The 20,631-nt window shown below is 45.3% G+C and overlaps 1 protein-coding gene across 1 annotated transcript; it reads right to left on the reverse strand.

Moving 5' to 3' along the window:
• Window positions 1–16,643: 16,643 nt before the first annotated feature.
• On the reverse strand, window positions 16,644–18,728 carry LOC142788268 (ABC transporter G family member 23-like). The gene has a single exon (XM_075884873.1). It carries the CDS (start codon window positions 18,726–18,728, stop codon window positions 16,644–16,646), a length of 2,085 nt encoding a protein of 694 aa, XP_075740988.1.
• Between the last annotated feature and the right edge of the window lie 1,903 nt (window positions 18,729–20,631).

A 20,631-nucleotide genomic window follows, 5' to 3' on the forward strand; every position in this document is an offset into this window, starting at 1 on the left:
CCGCCCGTGCCGAGCTTTCAGTCGACTCAGTGGTACGAAAGAGCAAAACGCGCGAAGCCTGCGACTAATCCCACTGACACAACTCGTGCTTCAGAGATTTTGAAAGTTTTCGCGGCAGACTCATCATGAGCCAATAGGCTCTTTCAATAAAATCATTCGATTATTATTTGAAAAAAGTGTTGCAGGGCCTCTTTTCGAAAGTGTTCAAAAGTCGTACACTTTCGGGACGATCCGAAAGTGTAGGACAATTTGTGACAAAAGTTAATGTGACTACTCTTTAAAGAAAAAAGGATGTACGTCATGATCCCATAGGCAATACAGATATAAGAATGGTTCATTATCTTTCAAAAACACACATATTCAGTACTTTAGTAAGCCGCAGTCATGCAGAAAAAAACATGAATAGCTTGCTTTCACTACAGGCCCTGAAGTTCATACACAAGTAGAGTAGCTTTGAAATCAATCAATTATATAATCAATCTCCCCATCAATTGATCAATAGGTCTATCAATGGACGGCTACTTCGATTTGATTGAATAATATGTTAGGTTTAATGTCCTAAAACTACCGTATTATTAATAAAGATACCGTATTGAAGGGCTCCGCAAATTTTGACCTCCATATGTTGTTTTTTTTTACGTCCACCCAAATTTGAGCCTACGAGCCTAAAGCTTTTCTGCTTCCATCGAAAACGCAGCCGTCACAGCCGGGATTTTATTCCGGGATGACTACTTTGTCTTCAATGAAAAGTGCCTTTTATTGATCACCTGCTTAATTTCGGGTGACAGCAATATACATGCAGAAATAGCAAAAAATAAAAAGCCCTGGCCACCGAACTGTTCGAAATCCGCTTTGTGGGCAAAAAGAAGTTCTTTATTGTCAGACCACTCCGCAAAACGATTTCGCGGTGAATGTCTTGGATTTTACGATGCCGTCACGTGTTTCTATAGCGGCTTGCGACTGGCCATAGTGCTGTAGACCAAACCGCAGTTACCATTCAAGGAAGTTTAATCAACGAGAGCACTCCTTTGTGTAGAATATTGGGTGAATATAAAACGAAAGTTTTTTCAATGGTGCAGAAAAGGTGCTGCCGAATTCTTTCTTGCCGCATTTCAATCGAAACTTTTTTCATTCGCAGCAAAATGCGAGGCACGTGATTTGAAAAGAAATACGTGAGTGGAGACACACAAAAAAAAAACAAATGTCAACTCGTGCAGAAGCGAGCCGCAGCCTGCCGGACCCTTACTTGAGCAAAACGCTGCTATCGCAAGTAATTTCCGTTTTCTTGAAAAATGAGATATATCTTTGTTTAGTAACAAAGTGCAACAAATATTATAAATCCTTTGCAATCGTGAAGAGAAATTGTTTTCTTCGGTATGTCGCAATAACATGGTTAGCAAACGGCGCATAGTATTCGCGAACTTTAGAATCCATTGACAATAAGGACGAAGAGCTCTTTGCAATGTGTTACCGAACGAGCAATGAACACGAGCTAAAGTTTCTTTTCCCACTCCGTAAGAACAAACAAAATCTTGTGACGTGCTTTTGTGAAGACTTTGTGTAGTGCACACAGTAATGGTCATATATTATTTCAGCGAAAGCTGTTATGAGATCACAATTCGAGTCACGCGCAACGCCGCAGTTGTTCGCCGCCACCGCCGGTGTCCGTGACCACTATCGCACGAAATAAAAAAAAAACTGGGTAAGTAAAAAGCACCAAGGACACAGCGGGATACTCAAGCGTGGTTCCGCTGCATGCCTGCCCAGTGTTGTACTACTGAGCCATGCCAGTGCTTGCGATTTGTTCGCAAACTTGCCTTAGGCAGGCCTGATGTCGGGAAAGGAATCACGTTATTATGAGTAATAAAGCGTTTTAGAACAGCAAAGGAACTACAAGGCATCACGCGATGCGAATATCGTGACGAGTGGGTCGTCCAATGTTTGAACCCATTACAAAAACTTGTTTTTGTTCACATAGTAACTGTGGTGCATACCCACGCTTTGGCGATTTTAGTTGATTATTGCCACAAGTTCATTATTTTTACTTATACTATCTTAGAGCTTTTCAGTTAACTCGGCGTTCATAATTTCTAGCCTTGTTGCTGCCTGCACTTAGCGCTTTATTTTGAGAATGAAAAAGCCACATGAGGTGCATGAATGAATCAAAATCTGGACCTGTGAAGTGCTCCGCGCTTAAACTAAGTTCTGATGACAGTATTTCAATTCAGATAGAAAACAGCGCCAATAACGAGGGACACGAAAAGACGTAGAGAGAGAGTGTCACTTGATGTTGCACTGCTAATACTGAAACCCAATGTTCAACCTCTACTACAGCAACTATGCACTACTGCGGCTGGCGCGTAGAAACAGACACCAGAGGAGAGATCACGACAACGCCAATGCAATGTCCGTGTCTGCATCGCTACGTTATTTTACCCCTTTACCCCAAATCTGCACCAATAAGCTTGATTCTCTGTCGTTATACAAGGAAGTGGCATGTATGCGTCCTCCACGTTCTCGTGGAGCGGCCCAAATTTAATGTTTTTTCACTCACTATTGAAGAATAATATCTCGGCACTGTTGTTGCTTTTGTTGTTGTCTCTTTCATCGATCTGATAAGCCATGGTGGCCGGCATTTTGAGACTTTCTTCTCTCGCACACCACATAAACAAGAAAAAAAAAGCAGCAGAGCTTGACATCTTCGTGTCACATTTGTGCCCATCTTCATTTTAACATTTGTGCCCATTTCGTTGCTTGAAAGCTTGGTGTATGTGTGCAGCAATTCAGATGAGGGCATCTCGTCCATCAACATCTTGTGCCGAGATCGCACTGACAGTTGAGTGGTCAGTACAGCCCTTCACAAGGCTGGCAATGCTCAGACTAGGGTAAATTTAATGAACGAGGTTCAAGTTATCATCAGTAGCAGGTTTATTCAAGAGGTAATCGTAATGCATTCTTATAATTGTTGAAAAGTAGCTCCGCAGAGGGCGCCACCACCCCGCTAAGTGAGCGATTGCCCCTCCCCCTGCGCCGCCTCTGCGTCGGCGCTGCGTCACTACGTGGCAGCAACTGGTAGAGGAAGCAAGTCTATGGTTTTCGCTGACAACGATGCCTAACTCAACAACGGTAACATAGGGGCAGTCTATAAAACGCAGCGAAAAGTGGCAGACATGTGGCACACCATGTTTATGCATCTGCCTAACAAGATTCTACTTGCCATGCCATTACCCTAATATGGCGCCCATACAAACTCGCCCCATTATCAGTCCTGCTGAAAGTGCATATGTTCATTGTGGAACTGTCACTAAATTTCCACGGCTTATTGTGTGGAACAGGATTTAGTTGAACCTCACATGCTTGCACCGAAAAATTATTCTGCTCTTCTCTTCATGAAGAAGATCATTTCGTTTCCTCTTGGTGCCAAGCAGTACGCAATGTCCACGTTGTATACTTCTACAATTACGCTAAGAAGAGCTATTTCGACTGACGAAGTATTTATTAAAAAGCCTGTCAAACTGCTGGATGCTCTCAATCCAGTGTTTTCAGCACTTCACTAGTCCAAATGGATCGCCCACGACCCTCTTCAAAGCCGCAGTTTCCCAGTCGCATGTCAGGACGCTGAGGTCATGTTGGTCAGAGAAATTCCGGCCTTAGTGACTGACTGACTTACTGTACTTCTTTGTACGCGCAGTGCTCTCCTTCTCTCCCCTCTTTCTCTTTTAATCTCCATGCTCTTATCTCTAGTGCATGGTAGCGAAACGAACATTCATCTGGTTAACCTCCCTGACTTTCAATTTATGTTTTGGCGCGAAGTGACATTTGTTACAGATCGTTCCCACATTCACGTTTGACAAGCGAGTTGTAAGTTACCCTCGCTCATCGAAGCTCGCGCCAAATAAAATAAGAAAGAATAGAAGAAAAAACTAACCGAAATAATCAATCTCTCCTGTATACTTTTTCATTGTTTTCGTTGTTTTACTGCAACGCTCTTTCTAGAAATTTCCAGAGTCATGGGCCTATGCAAGGGAGAAACGTCCCGAAAGCTGTAGCCGGATTGGCACTCAATGGCTAATCTTAGTAGTATCTATCTATCTATCTATCTATCTATCTATCTATCTATCTATCTATCTATCTATCTATCTATCTATCTATCTATCTATCTATCTATCTGTTCATCTATCTATCTATCTCAACCATCCAGACAAGGAATGCTGTAGAAAAGATACCTGTACACACCCCCGGTAGCACATGTGTGCATGCGTCTATTATTAATCAACATACTTCGATGTAACCAACCTCAGTCAATGTACGCGTACACCTCCATAGCGTGACTAGCTCTGCAAGCTGTCTTTCTATAGAGGCTCACTCGCCGCCATTTCATTCAGGCTAGCACAGCGTAGGACGCCCGTGAGCGCGTTGCAGCCGTCCGAACGGTCTGTTGCAGCAGGGTCGATATAGGTAGGAGAAGCACGCACATTGTCAGCAAGGAAGGAACGGTCTCCGATGGGTGCTTCGGAGAAAGTGCTACTGGGTCATGCAGTGTTTGCTTATGTTGACAGCAAACAGCAAGCGGGGGGCCACAGAGTTTCGCAGCAGCTCGGCTTCTTTCACCCACAGGCTATACTCTCCGTCGCTTTACTCCCCCTATCTCACTCTCTCACACCTGTCACGCTTCGGTGAATATGCTAGTGAACGCGAAACCCGGGGTCTCGGGGCATTCTAGCCACCACATTTATTAAAATTCTCCGGCGACAGCAGCTAGGATAACGAGCATGTGCATAAATCTGGCATAAATGCACCAACAGTGCGTGCATAGTGTACAGCGCTAAATGTTTTTATCTTTCCCCCTCCCCGCACCTTGCTGACGTGAAGAGTTCTTGTCCTGAGAGCGAGCTCCGGCTCTACATTTCAGTTTACCTTGCCCTTAACGATGAATTGATGACAGCAGAGGAAGTTCAGAGTTCCGGATGGTGTCGCCGCTCGTGGAAATCACGCCGCCTTCTCTCTATGGTCGCTGAACATTTGTTTCGCTCTTTCCCCGTACGTTATCACACCGATTAATATTTATTGTCCAATGATGTCGGTATGATATGAGAAGAGAGTATGATCAACATAACTGATAGAATTTTCGGCTTCTTGGGGCCTGAACTTACTTTGCCGCTAGACGAAGTTCTGCAAAAGTTGAGCCGCTACGCTTCACCACTTTCGCCTTTTTATGCTCAGCAATTCTAATCGGTGCAAGTAGTTCACTGCGGTCTACTCATTTATTTGAAAGAAAACCGAAACAAAATAATACACATAGGCACACGTTCGTTCGAAGCCCGCAAGCACGAGGACTAGGCAACTACCCATTTTTCTCATGGTATATATGGACGATTGCAGCGCCAGAGTCCAGATTGTGACTAGTATATCCAGTTGTCATGCACACGGCAACGTAATCACGTGACTTTGTCAAAGGTCAGCCCATTTCGGTAGCAGCGCAACGAAAAAAAACGGTGATGTATGAAATGTTCACAATGCCCCAGGCCTGGAAATGTTGCAAACTACGTTAGTTGCAGGAAATTTTGCAAAGGTTCAATATATCGACCTAAGAGGTTCAATATATCGACTCAGAAGAAACAGAAGATGGCTTTCTCGCCCCAGTCAACTGAAGCGGATGCATAGCATGACCTGTCTCTTTTTTTTTCTTGTTCTTGTTAACACGAGAAGTGTGACATTAATAATGTCATAGCACAAAATACCATAAAATGGATAATCGGACGTGTACTAAAATAGCTAAAAAAGCAAAAATAAAAAGATCACAGCATATCCATGGGGTGAATGATGACGACTGGGTTAATCTCCGGAGAGAATCATCGCTAGAACCACGAATCTTTCGTGTGTAATTCACCCAGTTGAACATCGTGTAAAGACATCATGAGAAATACTGTATATACTGTATGTACACGATATATAGAAAGCTACCTTTATTTGTTCTTCGAGACGATGGATGGATTGTGATTTCCCATCACATATGACGGCTTTATGGTCCATGAAATGAAGGGTGAGCGGTTCCTGTGTAGGTTGCAGAGGAAAATTTGCAAATACTAGGTCCATGCATGTTCCTCGGACCGTGGTTGGTTTCATATGGTTTTCATGCATCCATCTACGCATCCATATACGCATCCATCTACGCATCCATTCGTCTGTCCATGCATCCATGCGTGAGTCCGTCCATCCGTTTGTCCGTTCGTTCGCGCGTCCATTCATCTGTACGTCCGCGCGTCCATCCATCCGTCTGTCAGTCTGCTAGTCTGTCTGTCCGTCCGTCCATGCGCCCGTCCGTGCGTCCATCTGGTGAACACGCCAAGTACCGCCATCTCCCATCTGGCATCCCCTGCCTGCCTGCCTGCCTGCCTGCCTGCCTGCCTGCCTGCCTGCCTGCCTGCCTGTCTGTCTGTCTCTCTGTCTGTCTATCTGTCTGTCTGTCTGTCTGTCTGTCTGTCTGTCTGTCTGTCTGTCTGTCTGTCTGTCTGTCTGTCTGTCTGTCTGTCTGTCTGTCTGTCTGTCTGTCTGTCTGTCTGTCTGTCTGTTCATTGAGGTATCGCACTAAACGGTCACAAACCACGACGAGCCAAGAGACAATTATTCACGGCTTTAGGAGCTTCGCCCCTGAAAAGCCAGCGCATTTCCTCTCCGCTTGAATCGTCATTGTCAGCAGCCCTCGCGGGCTTTCCTTTTCACATAGAACATACTTTATCTATCTAAAGAAAAAGAAAAAAAGCGCCAGAAGTGTCCGTATAGTATCCCTTGCCATGCAATGAGTTACGAGTGTCAGGCAAGCTAATAGTAATGAAAGTAAGGCACCGTCACGTATCCCGAGCAACGTTATAGGAAAGGGAGGGGGGGTGAAAAATCTTTTCCAAGTGTCATCGAGTCGAAAACAATCGCCACTGTTTTCTTCGTACTTTGTTTTTCTTGTCTGCATCGATCTCCCATCAACCGTAAACTCCGTGTGTTCCTTCACTTAATATACAAACCACAGACGTGTACACGAAAAAAAAAAATGTAATGCGATGCTCATCGAACAGCACGGCTCCTCCTCCATATCCCGCCTCGTCAATTATGCGCTCTTTGTAGCGCGAAATAAGAAACGTCCAAGTTCTTGCTAGGGTTGGGCGGAATAGGATAGCAGAGGGGAGGTATCAATATGGCTGATATTTTGTGCCCTTTTTATGGCCGATGAATGCAGTGATGCGACAGACCGGGTCGTGATAACGTTGTAATAGTGCTGTCAGCTACTTTCAAGAGATGCTTTGAGTTCAACGGTGACGAAGTAGAAAATAAAGTTTTAGGTGTCATTCGTATGATGGAAGAGAGGCTTCTGGTTAATGTGCGCATGCGTGCAGTCGTCTCGCGGGTACCCGAGGTAACGAGGGGAAAACAACACTAAAGTGATCTTGAATAAACTCGAATTTCTCGTGCCTCGCCTTCACACGCGCAAGTTATAACTATGCAACTGAAGTGAGAGAACCGTAAATTAACGCTTCCTTAGTAGAAATATCAAGATTTGCTCTTGAAAGGCATTTGTCGGTGGAATGCACAAGCAAGCGCACTGCCGTTCATCGTCACGTTCCTGATCATCATCAACAACATCATCTCTCTATACTCTCTTTTCCGCCCCTCACCTTTCCTAACGCTAAGTAGCAGGCAAGAACATGGATTGAGGCTGACGTCTCTGCTTTTCTGTAGGAATAAACATTTTTATCTCTCTTTGTCTTCTTTCTTGCGCTTTTTTTTTAGGGAGCAGCATTGTGGCAGTTGATCTGTAAAGTCTTCCGGGATGTTTTGTATGTTTTGTCGACGCCCTCATTCTACGGTTTCTGCATGACTGCTGATATCTCCACTGAATCAAATGCCTGCTCGTAATAAATAGTGGTTTGGTGTATTTTGAGCATTTTACTATCACCTAGTCAGGCTTTTACTTAGCCTTTAGTCGTGTCCCCCAAGGCAATCTTGTTCAATTTCGCCTTTATTAAAAGCAAACCAAACCAAACCAAACCAAACCTGATGGACAATGTGAATGTCGTCAAATTTGAGTAGCCTGCTCAAAATCCAGCTTGATTTTTCGGTATATTGAATCGTAATGTTGTCTCAATTCTGTGAGTAATTACCTTTGTAAAAGCTTGCATACGATGGAGAGCAAGCAGATTGGCCTGTGATTCTTCAAGTACTTGTCCTGATTCCTAATATTTAGATAATTTTAACATTCTTCCACGATCCTGCTACACATCCCGTCATGAGGCGCTTTATAAACAGGGTGGCTATGTTTTCTAACACAATCTGTCCTCCGTCTTTCAGCAGATCTGATGGTACCTGATCTTCCGCCAACTTGACCTCGTTTCACTCCCTCCAAGGCTTTCTTGGCTTCTCCTGCAATTACTGGTGGGATGTAATTTGCGTTACTGCTAGTTCGTACATTAGTGTCGTGGCTGTCTCGGCTGGTGAACAGATCTCTTATCAGCATTCTATCTTTATCAAACCAATTACATCTTTCATAATGTCATGTGCACTAACGCATGAAGTAAGCTTCAATGTTCCCGTAGGAATTCTTTTGAAGACCACCAAGTGAATGGGAAAGGAAAGAAAAAGCACAAGTGCAGGGTATGTCAATCTAAGCATGAGTATCGGCACTCCGTGTCCCGACATCACAACTACAAAAACAAGGTACGAGAATACAGGCAATGCAAGCTCCACAATTTGGGCGCCACGCTCGCGCGGCAAAACTGGGCGTTGCTGGGAATATATGCGGCCATCGAATGTGGCTTTTAGAAGAGTTGCCTCTGTGGCAAGTACCAACTTGCCCTGCCGCCAGCAAACGTCCGGCGCCAAGCCACCCTCAGTTTACGAAGGTGGCTTGGCATCGGATATTTGCTGGCGGCGTCAGCAAGGCCACGTGCGCGCATCCACTGTTTATTCGGTCCAAATCAATGCTAGCCATCAACAGTTACAGTGTGACGCAGTTTGCAGATGTCATGCGAGAGCTCAGCGCGTGCTCGCAAGCGTGTGTGGCAGCGTTGTGGCGAAAAGAGTGCCGTAGGCCCCGCCGCGGAGGTCTAGTGGCGATGGTACTCGGCTGCTGACTCGCAGGTCGCGGGATCGAATCCCGGCTACGGCGGCTGCATTTCCGATGGAGGCGGAAATGTTGTAGGCCCGTGTACTCATATTTGGGTGCACGTTAAAGAACCCCAGGTGGTCGAAATTTCCGGAGCCCTCCACTACGGCGTCTCTCATAATCGTATGGTGGTTTTGGGACGTCAAACCCCACAAATCGATCAATCAATCAATCAAGGAGTGCCGTAGATATTCCCAGTTGTGATAAGAGCAGTTGCGCAGCTTTACGTTGCTTTGGAAGCCAGTATACCAACAAAATATATCGTCAATTCGCTCCAGAATGCCTTTCGTGCACGAAATTATCGTTCTGATTTCTCGTATACAACGGCAGTAATGGACTTTCTATTTGCGGAGATATTCCTGTGCCCTTGTTTTATCCAGATCTTATTTGTGGTTGAAATGCGGTGTTGGACATCCCTCCAAGACATCACGGCGTTGAGGACCGCGCGTGTTGGCGCGGCGTATAGAAATAGAATATTTCGCAAATTTGATGAGACATGTGGGAAAGAGATTACTCCATCAGTCCTTCCTTATGCGTACCGTCCATATTGCGAAAAAAGCCATGTAGTTTCATGAAGGGTAGCTACTCACGAAAGCAATTACAGTGCATTTTATTTTTGTCTGTGTGGAAAACTTGTATTTGTAGCGTGGCGTGTTAACTAGTGAATACACTGGTAAAGTAATTTTTTTTCAGGTGGAAGACTTAGATGCCTCAACAAGCGCGAAAATAAATTGTCGCAGTCATGTGATAAGGTAACCATATGATGTAATCATAGCACCACAGAATACCAATATTTCTGACATCATCATTAGGTCACTATTGTGTCCCATGCCGCACCATCGTATAGCGGCGGCTTCACAAGACACCGTCGCTTGGTAAAAAAAGGGGCATATCACTGAGGCAGTGTAAAAGCCAGGAAGGGGTGTACGATTTCGGAGGCAATACAAAACCACGTTAGGAGCGAGAAGCTTTGAAAAGTCGTTGCGAGAGGATCAATACATCAACTGAAAAGATCAGGAAGAAGGCTTACTTTTTCTGGTGGTCTCATTCTAGCACATAAGTAAACGTGTTTTTTTTTTCTCGTACCAGCAAGACCAAGTCTGAGCTATACTCTTCTTGTCGAGGCAGATACTTAGACCAAAATGATCTCAATCGTAAGCAAGGAAAAGGAAAGCTGTTCACTCCCGTTGGTTGCTGCAGGAATAAACGTTGATTCTCTATATCTCGCTTCGTCCAGAGCTGGGGTGATTTCTCGTAGGCTACTTACTCACTTATTAGTTTTAAATATTATCCAATAAGTAAACTATGTATTATGAACGATTATCATTAATTAGTCTAACATGACTCCAGTCATAACGTATTAAGACGCAATTATTAGGACGGCATCAACAGCACAAAGACAATAAGAAAAAAGGAGAGGATGGCGAGACGCAAGCAGTGCTCTTTGCCTTTACGGTCTCTTTTCCCTGTCATCGATGCGCGGTTGATACGCTGTTAATGAATCGTTACCCATTCACCCGAGCTCCAGCTCTTACAGGCTAGGAAAAACGTCTATGATGTTCATGAAAGCCAGTGTTCGTCAATCGCGTCCTGAATAAAAAAATGTTCTGAGTGCTCTTTTCTGGTGTTGACGGACTGGATAAAAAGAGGTTTTGTAAGCTGCAACCCCCAGATTCATCACAATATGTAACCTAAAATACAAATACATAGTGGTATCCAGATAACCACGTGTTTGTGAGAGCGCAACGCCCAGATGCGAGCTCTGCGCAAACAGCGCTTACTCACTCTTGTCCGTGCAGGTTGTTATCGCATAACCTTCCTGGATACTTGAATGGGCTAACATCGTTTAATGAGATATGGGTTATTAGTAAATTCAATTATTTAAAAGGCAGGACATTAGAGAGCTTTAGAATACCCCATGCAAAGATTGTGGACGTAGCGTTAGCATTCGTCACTCAACGGCAGCCCGCCGTTGAGTGACGAATGCTAACGTCGTGACGAATGCTAACGTTTTTTTTCTCCTTCTCTTCGGTGAGTTTCTATAGCCCTTCAAGTTGGTAGATATGTTGTACAGGTCTCCGAATGAGTTTTTCATTTGTTTTCAAAAGGCAGGAGCGTATTTTCTCGTCAACTCCCGAATAAACTTCCATGACTTTGGCCAGGTTCTGAAGTGATCTAGAAGTGCGTGAATCAAGCAATACGATGCCTCCTCGGTTCACTCTCGTTTCTTGTTTACTTTCGTAAGCTTGCTCTCAATTCCTTCAGATATTCCTTGTTCCACCTTTTCCACCAATCTTTCATGATGTTTTGCCGCTTTCTCCAGATTTTTTCAATGTTGACTTCGAGTTGATTTCCGTCATTGCCGGTAAGTCTATATTTCCCACCTATTATGACAGCCGGTGCAATAGGTAGCGGCTCATGCGGTTCGCTGTATACAAAAGTTAACGGCTTGTTGTTAAGCGCCGCTTCAACTTCAGTGGCTATTGTCTCCATCTCTTCTCTGGTTAGCAGTCTCTTTCTGATGACTTTTCTCATTGATGATTTCATGCTTCGTATTATTCTTTCATAGAAGCCTCCCCAACAAGGCGCTCGTTCGGCGATAAACTACCACTTTATTTTATCTCCTTGATTAGCTCGTTTAGAGACTTCTTCTAACTGCTTCAGCATACGATTGATTTCTCTGTTGGCTTTCTTGAACGTCCTTGCGTTGTCACTATATATTGTGCGACATAAGCCTCTTCTCGCTGTAAATCTTCTGAATGCATGTAAGAATGCTTCTTTTTTACAGTTGTCGACCACTTCGAAAAGTACAGCTCTTGTTGTTGTACACACGAATACTGCAATGTACAGTTTTGTCATGCCTTTTAAGGCGTCTTTTATAAGCATCGGGCCTGTAAAATCTACAGCAGTATCTTCAAATGGTTGTCGGTGGTTTACTCAGTCAGCAGGCAGGGGTGCTGTGTCTTGCTCAATTGGTTTAGCGTCAAATAATTGACACTTTAAACATCCAAGAGTAATCTTGTTCACCAGCTGTCTTCCTTGGATTATCCAATATTTCGTTCTAAGCTGCGATAGTGTTGCACTGACTCCTCCATGCAACGCGAGCTGTTGCACATGTCACACTAGCAGCTTTGTAGCAGCCGTCCACTTTGGAAGCACAATGGGATGTTTTTCATTGTATGTCAGTCCACTTTGAGACAGACGACCCTTGTGCCCTATTAGTCCTTGTTCATCTTCAAAGACTTCCCTACCACAAACAAACATCCTTGCTGTCTTCGTCGAATTGATCTTGTTGAGTATAATATGTTCCCGTATCTTTCGTTGCTCTAATTTTATTATCACTGTCTCTGCATTCTTTACATCCTCAAAACTCAGATCATTGATTATCTGCTTCTTTCTTATAATCTGTATGTATCTCAGAACCCAAACTGTTACTCTGAGCAATATTATGTAGGTTCCATACTTCTCTGCGTCGATCACGACCGGAATTGACGTTTACATTGTTAGTTGCAGAAGATTCACAACTCTCAGTGTCTTCTTCTGTTTCCGTCTGCCCTGTGGTCTTATTTTCTGTAACAAGTCACTTTGGACCAAGCCACCATAAGTCCGACTGTATCAAAGCCTTTGCGCTTACACCTCTGGTCATGAGATCAGCTGGGTTCTCTTCACTAGCTTAATTTTCTTTTTTATCTCTTTCACCCTATTCTCTACAAATTTGTCTCGTTTTTCTTTCCGTGTAGCCAACTAAGAACAATGGTCGAGTCCGCCCAGTATCTTGTAGCATTTACATTGCTTACAAATGTGCTTCTGATGCATTGTTAAATGCATGCAGACAGCAACGCAGCCATTCGCTCAAGCTGTAGTAACGAGATTTAATTCATTGGCACTATTCTTCCTTCCGCAATTGGTATTTCAGCCTTCTTTTCTTTCTCGTAGTGATTTATCAAATAGGCCACTGTTCCGTATACATATTGACTTGCATCAGAAAACAAGCGAAGTTTCGTGTGAATAGCTTTCTCTTCTGTCTTACATCAAACCATCGTGGCACACTAAACCCTTGAATCGATTCCAGCTCTTTAATCCATCTCCTCCAAGTCTCTGCTTCATCATCTGGCAGTGAGTCGTCCCAAGACGTCCCTTTTCTCCACATGTTTTGTATTTCTCGCTTGACTGTTACCGTAAATGGAGTAAAGAGTCCCAGAAGATCGTACACTCTTGCAGTGAGCTCTAAGAATTGGCTCTTTGATAGCGCACTTCTGGTATCAATGCTTTTATGTTAAAAGATCGAAGGTACAGCCTATCTACCTTGAAGTTCTATCTTATGCCAAGTACCTTTATTTTGGTAGAAGCCCCGAAGCTTGTGTTTTCCTCTTTCTTTATGTTTTGTTGTAATCCAGGCTCAATTGTGTTTAACTTTCTGAGAGTCAATGAAATGACGCCTCTTGAAAAATCTCCTTTGAATCCAATTAAATGTTTTCGGCTTCCTTGGGTGATTCGGCTCCCATTATTATGTCGTCGAGGTAGATGTTTCTTCTCAGCTGTTTAATCGTCTGCGAAAATTTCTCCTCGAACTTGCTGAGGTAGTGCTGTACTGTTGCTGTGAGCAAGAAATACTGGAGGCTGAGCCAAACGTCGCTTTTGACATTCTGCATGTTACGATCTTCACATCGCTTCCACTCGAATATCTATCCCACCAAAGGAAACACAGCGCGTATCTGTCTTCCTCGATTACTGAAATCTGTAAGAATGCCTTCCCAATATTAGTTGTCATTTGAATGCGATGGTGCCGGAAGTTTATCAGCATGTGCACGAGATCACAATTGAGATTTGGTCCAGTTTCAAAGTAGTCATTTAGAGATGACCCTTTTGTGGACAACGATGACACATCAAATACTATTCTTATCTTTGTTGTTTGACAATATTCCTTGATGACGGCTTGATGCGGCATGTAGTAGCAGTGTGTCATCGGTGCCTTTTGTTCCTCGGCCACTTCTGCCACTCCACTATTCAAGTACTTTCTGATGGTATTCTCGTAACATCGCAATACACTTTCGTCTTTCCGTAACCTTCGAGGGAGTTGCTTCAATCTGGTCATTGCGACACCCTTATTTTCATCAAGCTCCACGGTGTCTTTTCATGGAAGTCGTACTGAGTATCTTTTCTCTTCAGACTTTGGGTTCTTGCTAAAATACTCCATCACACTCTCTTCTTTCATTGCATCTTGCTCGGTACCCTTATGCTGATGGTTTCTATGTCCCAGAAATGCCTTAGCTCTGTCTCTATGTCGGACTTGTCCACTTTAACGTGAAGTACCACAACGGTTGACCGTTTCACTAACAATGTGGCTAACTTAGTTTTGCCCTGCACCGTCCAACCGAATATGGTCTCTGTTGCTGTCAGCTTCTCTTCCAGTTTTCGGATGATTCCGGTCATTATTTGCCAGTACTGGTCTCATCTAACAATTTCTCTGCAGTTTGTGGTTGTACATAAACCATCAGCCAACTTTAATCCGTCGTCTTCATACTTCTCCTTCAGTGAAACTGGCAGGAGCGGTATTCTTTCTTTTGATATAACGTCAACCTCGAGTGCTTCCAACAAAGCCTCTTCGCCACTATATGCGCTTCTAAGTTTGACTTCAACTGAATGCATGGTCTTTTTCTCTTGTCCTTCTCCGAAAGAGCTTATGGTCAGTCTTTCTTTTCTATTGACCGTGCAACCAAGATTCTTTGACAAGCTTATAAGGATGAATGTTCTTTGGCTACCAGTGTCCAACAGAACCCGACAGTAGCAGGACTTGTTTCTACCTTCTGCTATTGCCATTGCAGTCTACTGAAAACTGCTCGACGATATATCCGTGTATTGGCGGATGGACCCTTGCTCTTCCTGATTTTTATATTTACATTAAATGATTGCGGTGCCCTGCGCTGTGAGTTCTTTTCCCCGGCACATAGAAGTTGCGTGCCTCTTTCCGCATATCTTGCATCTTATGCTTGCCTTGCATCTTTTAGCACTATGTCGGAGCCTCGTGCAATGGAAGCATCTTTGAGACGATTTTAGCTTCATTTTCTTCTCTTCATATGCCATATTCTTTCTGCAGTCATCTGAATAGTGGGTATTAGTCTCACAAATAATGCAAAACTTTACCATGGTGCTTTGAAACTTAACCGTTCTTTTATGTTGCCTACTGTCAAATTTGTCGCCGTGGCTTACCTTGCACTCTACCAATTCCTCTCTGCACTCAACTTGGTCTTCTATATATCTCATCAAGCGCTTCAGAGTTTCTCCATGATGTTTAGTTGCAATCTAATATTTATCTGAAGACCTGCCGGCCAATTTTCTTTGTTTCGGTTGGAACCCGATGTGCATCTCCGCAGGTAAAAATCTTTTAAATACTGGTAGTAGCAGCGATGCATATTACTCGCTTTTCACACTTAAGGATTCCAGCCCACGCGTATGCACTTGTACCTTGTCTGACAGTCTTCTTACCCCTTCATAGTCACTGCAGCTTGCTACTGTACTCAAGTTAGCTCTTTCATGCACATTTCTTTAAGCGCTTAGTCTTTCCGGTATCGGTGCTTGAGCATGTCGATAGCTTTCATATAGTTACTGTCCGAATATTGAAGTACCTCCACGACAGCTGCCGCTCATCCGGTTAGTGATGACAGAAGGTTCGTGAACCTTTGATTCTCGTTTAATTCTTTTCTCACGTGAACAGCCGATTCAAACTGAAGTCAGAATTTCTGCCACTTCCTCATGTCGCCATCGAACTTCATTAATTCTACCTTTGGTAGCTTTACTGGATTTGCTTGCGGCGCTTGCCTCGCATTGTCATTTGAAGGGACCTGTAACCTCACTGGCTCGCGCCGTTCTTGTCGACAAAGGTAGGCATTCATGTTATGCAGAATGCTAATTGTCCTTAGCTTGTACTCAGTGGTCCTCGCAAACTCAACTTCGGCTCTTTCCGGTGTTATGAAGTATTTCCTTTGTTCGTTAACTGTCTTTAACATGTCGGCAATGCCTCTAATCTGGCTGGCTATCAGTGATATTGCCACAGGGTCTTCATTCTCATGAAGCTTATTTTCTGCTTCGCTCACTAGGTGTGTTATTTGCATCCTCGGCGTTTTTTTTTTCTTCGAAATTACTTCCCTGTTCATTTTGAATAATTGAGGAAACAGCCGGTCGCTCACAGATTTCAGCGGCGAACCTTCACCCGTACCTGTGTCGTCTTCCGTGTCTGTGCTGCTCTCTCAGATTGCGATGTGCTGTCTCGCTGCCGTCGGTTCGCACTGGGCCTCCTCTTCATCCGTCCTGTATGGCCTGTCTTTCGTCCTGGTATTCCGTGGCCAGTGGGAAGAGGAGAAGCCGCTATTCTGGTCACGGCACCATGTCGCAGAAATGAGACGAAGCAAGCGTGGACTGCGTTAGATGAGAACAAGCAGCAAAAATCCTTTTTTATGTATTTTTATTTCGAATGCTGATATAATGTAATTCACTTTGAAAGCGAGTACATGATCATGGCGAAAGCCATGAAGGCCAGCGTCCAGCCGGATGTCACTCCCGCAGCCCGCACAACATGCACGTTGTCGAAAGTATAGTTCCTCAGCATGACGCCGCGCATAGCATGTGCCGGAAGGGCCTGCGGTACGGCCCAACTGAAGGGACGCAGCACCTCCGGGGCGCCTTCGACGGGCCATAGCACACCTCCCATAAGAAGTGCTGGATAGAGGGCGGCCATCGAGAGCAGCAGGGCCGTCGCCTCATCCTTGGATATCGACGAAGTCAAGAACCCGAAGTTCATGCCGCAGAGTGCCATCAGCACTGGTATGAAGAAGGCCGCGCAAAGGCTTCCGCGCACAGGAGTGTCGAAGACGCTGACGAACACCACGAGCATGAGTACCGTCTGCATGTACGCCATGGACATCTGAACCACCGCATGGCTTGTGATCACCTCCACCGGTGTCACGCCGGCTACAATGGATCGTCCACGGATTCCTTCCTGGTTCTCGGCTACGAGCAACAGCGCCGTCAGAGACATGGACAAGGCAAAGAGCGTCGCGACGATGATGCCAGGGCTCATGAACTCCCGGAAGGTGAAGTCGAAGGCGCTGTAGAAGGGATCCGTGAACCGTATCGTTTGAAGAGAGAAATTCAGGCTGGTCAAGTTGTGGGAGAGCGCCTTCAGATACCTAGTGTGTGCTTCCAAGATCTCTAACTGCAACGTGTTCCTGATGGTGTAATCGGTCGCGTCCAGGAAGAAGTTGACCAAGAACCCCTTGGTGTATCCCCTGAGCGACTTCGAGTGCACCCTGGAATTCAACTCCTTCGTGTAGTTTGGTGGTATGTGGATGGTGCCCCAGGCCTCTTCACCGAGCACCGCATCAAAGGCCTGGCGGATATCCGGAAACGGCTTCTGCGTTACAGTCTCATTAGAGATCTCAGCGAGGAAGGCTTTGCTGTACGAGCCGTCCTTGTCTTCGTTGACCACGCCCACCGGTAGATAGGCAGGCTTGCCTCCCACGAACAGGCAGAACACGACGCCCACAAAAGACGGCACCACCAGCTGGAACAACACCGTGATAACCTTGCGCATGATCTTCAGCAAGTTCTTGACTACCAGCGCCCTCACACGAAAGCAGCTTCGCACTGGTGCCCAGTTTGTCCATGTGAGCAGCGATTCCGGTACAGGACACGGCTTCACGGGTGACGCAGGGGCCAGCCGAGGGCGCCTCATCGACTTCGGCTTCTCAAGCACTGGCCGCGTCTCTTCAACTTTCTTTTCAGCGTTCGTCAGCGCCTGATTTTCAGTGGGCGGCGGAGGAAAGTCCAAAGCCTGGCACACCTTTAGGTAGGACTCAGCCAGAGTAGCCGTGCCATACATCTGCATGAGTTCGCCCGGCGGCCGCTCGCACCAAATCTTGCCATTCTTCATCACGCCCACCGTGGTAGCCTCGGCGATTTCCTCGATGAAATGCGTGGTGACGAGCAGGGTGACGCCATCCTCCTTGGACAGCACAAGGAAGTAGCGCCAGATAGCCTCACGCAGCACCGGGTCCAGACCCACGGTGGGCTCGTCCAGGATGAGAAACAGAGGCTGGTGCATCAGCGCCACAGCCAGGGACACGCGCCGCTGCTGGCCACCGCTGAGGTTCTCGACGAATCTGTTGGCGGGCAACAGCTGGAAGAAAGAGCAGAGGAAGCTGATCCGCTCGTAGATCTTCTCCAAGGGCATACCGAGCAGCTGGCCGAAGAAGTACATGTTCTCGGCTATTGTGAAGTCAGAGTGAAGTGCTAACTCCTGTGGCATGAATCCGACGCCCGGACCAGGCACCAGTCCCCGGTGCAGTTGCTGACCGAAGATGAGCACCTTGCCCGAGTCCGGCTTGCACAGACCGACCAGGCACTTGAGGAGCGACGTCTTGCCGCAGCCACTGGCACCCAACAAGCCGTAAATGGCTCCCTTGAGGATGGTCATGTTGGCCCCGTCGATGACAGGCGGCGAGTTGCGGCTGTAGCAGAGCCTCAGGTCGCGCACCACGACGGCCGCCAGGTTTCTGCCTGTAGATGTAAGTCCCATTCCAATGGCAATCGATGGTATTGCGGCACTTAGTTCTCGAGAATGAGGCACCCTCCCACGAAGCGAAAAGGTTGCACAGCAGTTGCAAGCTCACGTCGTGCGTTCAGCGACAGTTGCACAAGCCCTGATATTTACGGCAACACCACAGAGATATATGCGAGCGCGCGCTTTTCCGTGCCCCTTGTCTTCTTCTTCTTGTCTTCGGTGAGTATCAACTGTCGCTAGAGTGCGCAGCCCACCAGTTCAGACAGCAATGTTGTTTCGTCTTTCTATTTCTTGCAGCGTGGAGCTTAACTACAGCAGCCACTTCAATTTGTAGAGTAAAGCTATCGTTCGTTGGGCACGCATTCAGTCGGCGCCTCTAGTTTAACCTTCCACTACTAACGCAAACAATGAACTAAACCGTTCTTGTGACTTGGTACGCAAGTGATTACCATGCTTTTTTTAGGTTTCATAAAAAGGCGAGAACCACAGCTTCTAAGAGCAGCCACTGTGGTCTGATTACTTTTTTTTCCTAGCTGTTGCACCAAGCTTGTAAAATCATAACTTTCAAAGTCAATATTACGATTTCAAGGTGTCCCGCAATATCTTTCTGAACAATAATGTAATGAGTCCATCAAATAACAGTATAGCCTCACGAATAGACTGTCACAAAAGATTTTAGTCTCCGTCCAGTTAAGTGGAGTCACAAAAATTCGTCGCACGTTTAAAGCACATTCTCTATTTTGACGTATTTGCCAGCGCACTGAAATCTATGCAGAGGAGAATTGAGCGGAGGAGAGAGGAGGTGCGCATCGTAAACGCTAGCACTCTATTTTTGTTTTTGTTTGTTTTGTTCTCTTTATTGAGTGCGCACTTGCTTTAATCATGATCACAAGTGAGCAAACAGCACCTGCTGGAATCTCATGGTGGCCTAGATGACAATGCATCTCACAACGCTCAAATAAGCTAATGGCTGTGGAATATGAAACTGTGGCACGGCTATTTGTGCCTATGGCATCATTTGCAGAGAAAAGAGGGTAGGATTTTTAACAAAGTTTTAAAATAGTTGTAAATTCAACACCACGTGCTCAATGATAATATTTGTGTCGCCTGCTCTCGGAAGATTGGAGTACCAATCGCAAGCTTTTAATTTGCATGCTGAAAACCCGTCCCGGTGCTCCTTTTAGAACACTGGAAATTTTTCTCCGTGCATTGTGAATTATTGAAAAGCGGCACCGTGACAGTCCTTATACAGCGAAAATGAAAACCAATGCATTTGGTGATTGGTGCTTCTGTAAAACAGCTAGTTGGTGGAAGGCTTTTAACGGTACTCAGGTGGCCAGTAGCTCTATATTCGGTACCCAAATCTAGGCACGACTAAGTGACACTGCAAATTTATCGTCATTTACAATGAATGATATTAGCTGAACAGAAGGTCATTTTGCCTGCCTGCTGTCACAGGACGAAAACACACATCATTTTAGAAGGATGACAAGGACCTTAGCCTTTGTGAGCCATGACTCGGGGAGAAATGAGAATCTATCGAACATTGCTAGTAACATGATTCTGGTGTCGCAAATAAGCTTTAACACTAAAAAGCTGCCCTAAGAATATAAACGCAGTTGTTTTACACGAGTTGACGCAGCTGCTCGACAAAAGTGAAATGAAACAAGCAGCCAATTCAATTTAAAATATATTGCAGAGAGTCAGTGCATGACTGACACAGTGGCTACAAAAAAATATCATCATCATATTCATCAACAACAACATCATCATCATCATCATCATCATCATCATCAGCCTGACTACGTCCACTGCAGGACAAAGGCCTCTCTAATGTTCCACCAGTCAACTCGGTCCTGTGCTTGCTGGTGCCAATTTATACCCACAAACTTCTTATTCTGATCTGCCCACCTAACCT

Source organism: Rhipicephalus microplus, unplaced genomic scaffold (genome assembly GCF_043290135.1).
Source record: "Rhipicephalus microplus isolate Deutch F79 unplaced genomic scaffold, USDA_Rmic scaffold_50, whole genome shotgun sequence".
NCBI classification, from domain to species: domain Eukaryota; kingdom Metazoa; phylum Arthropoda; class Arachnida; order Ixodida; family Ixodidae; genus Rhipicephalus; species Rhipicephalus microplus.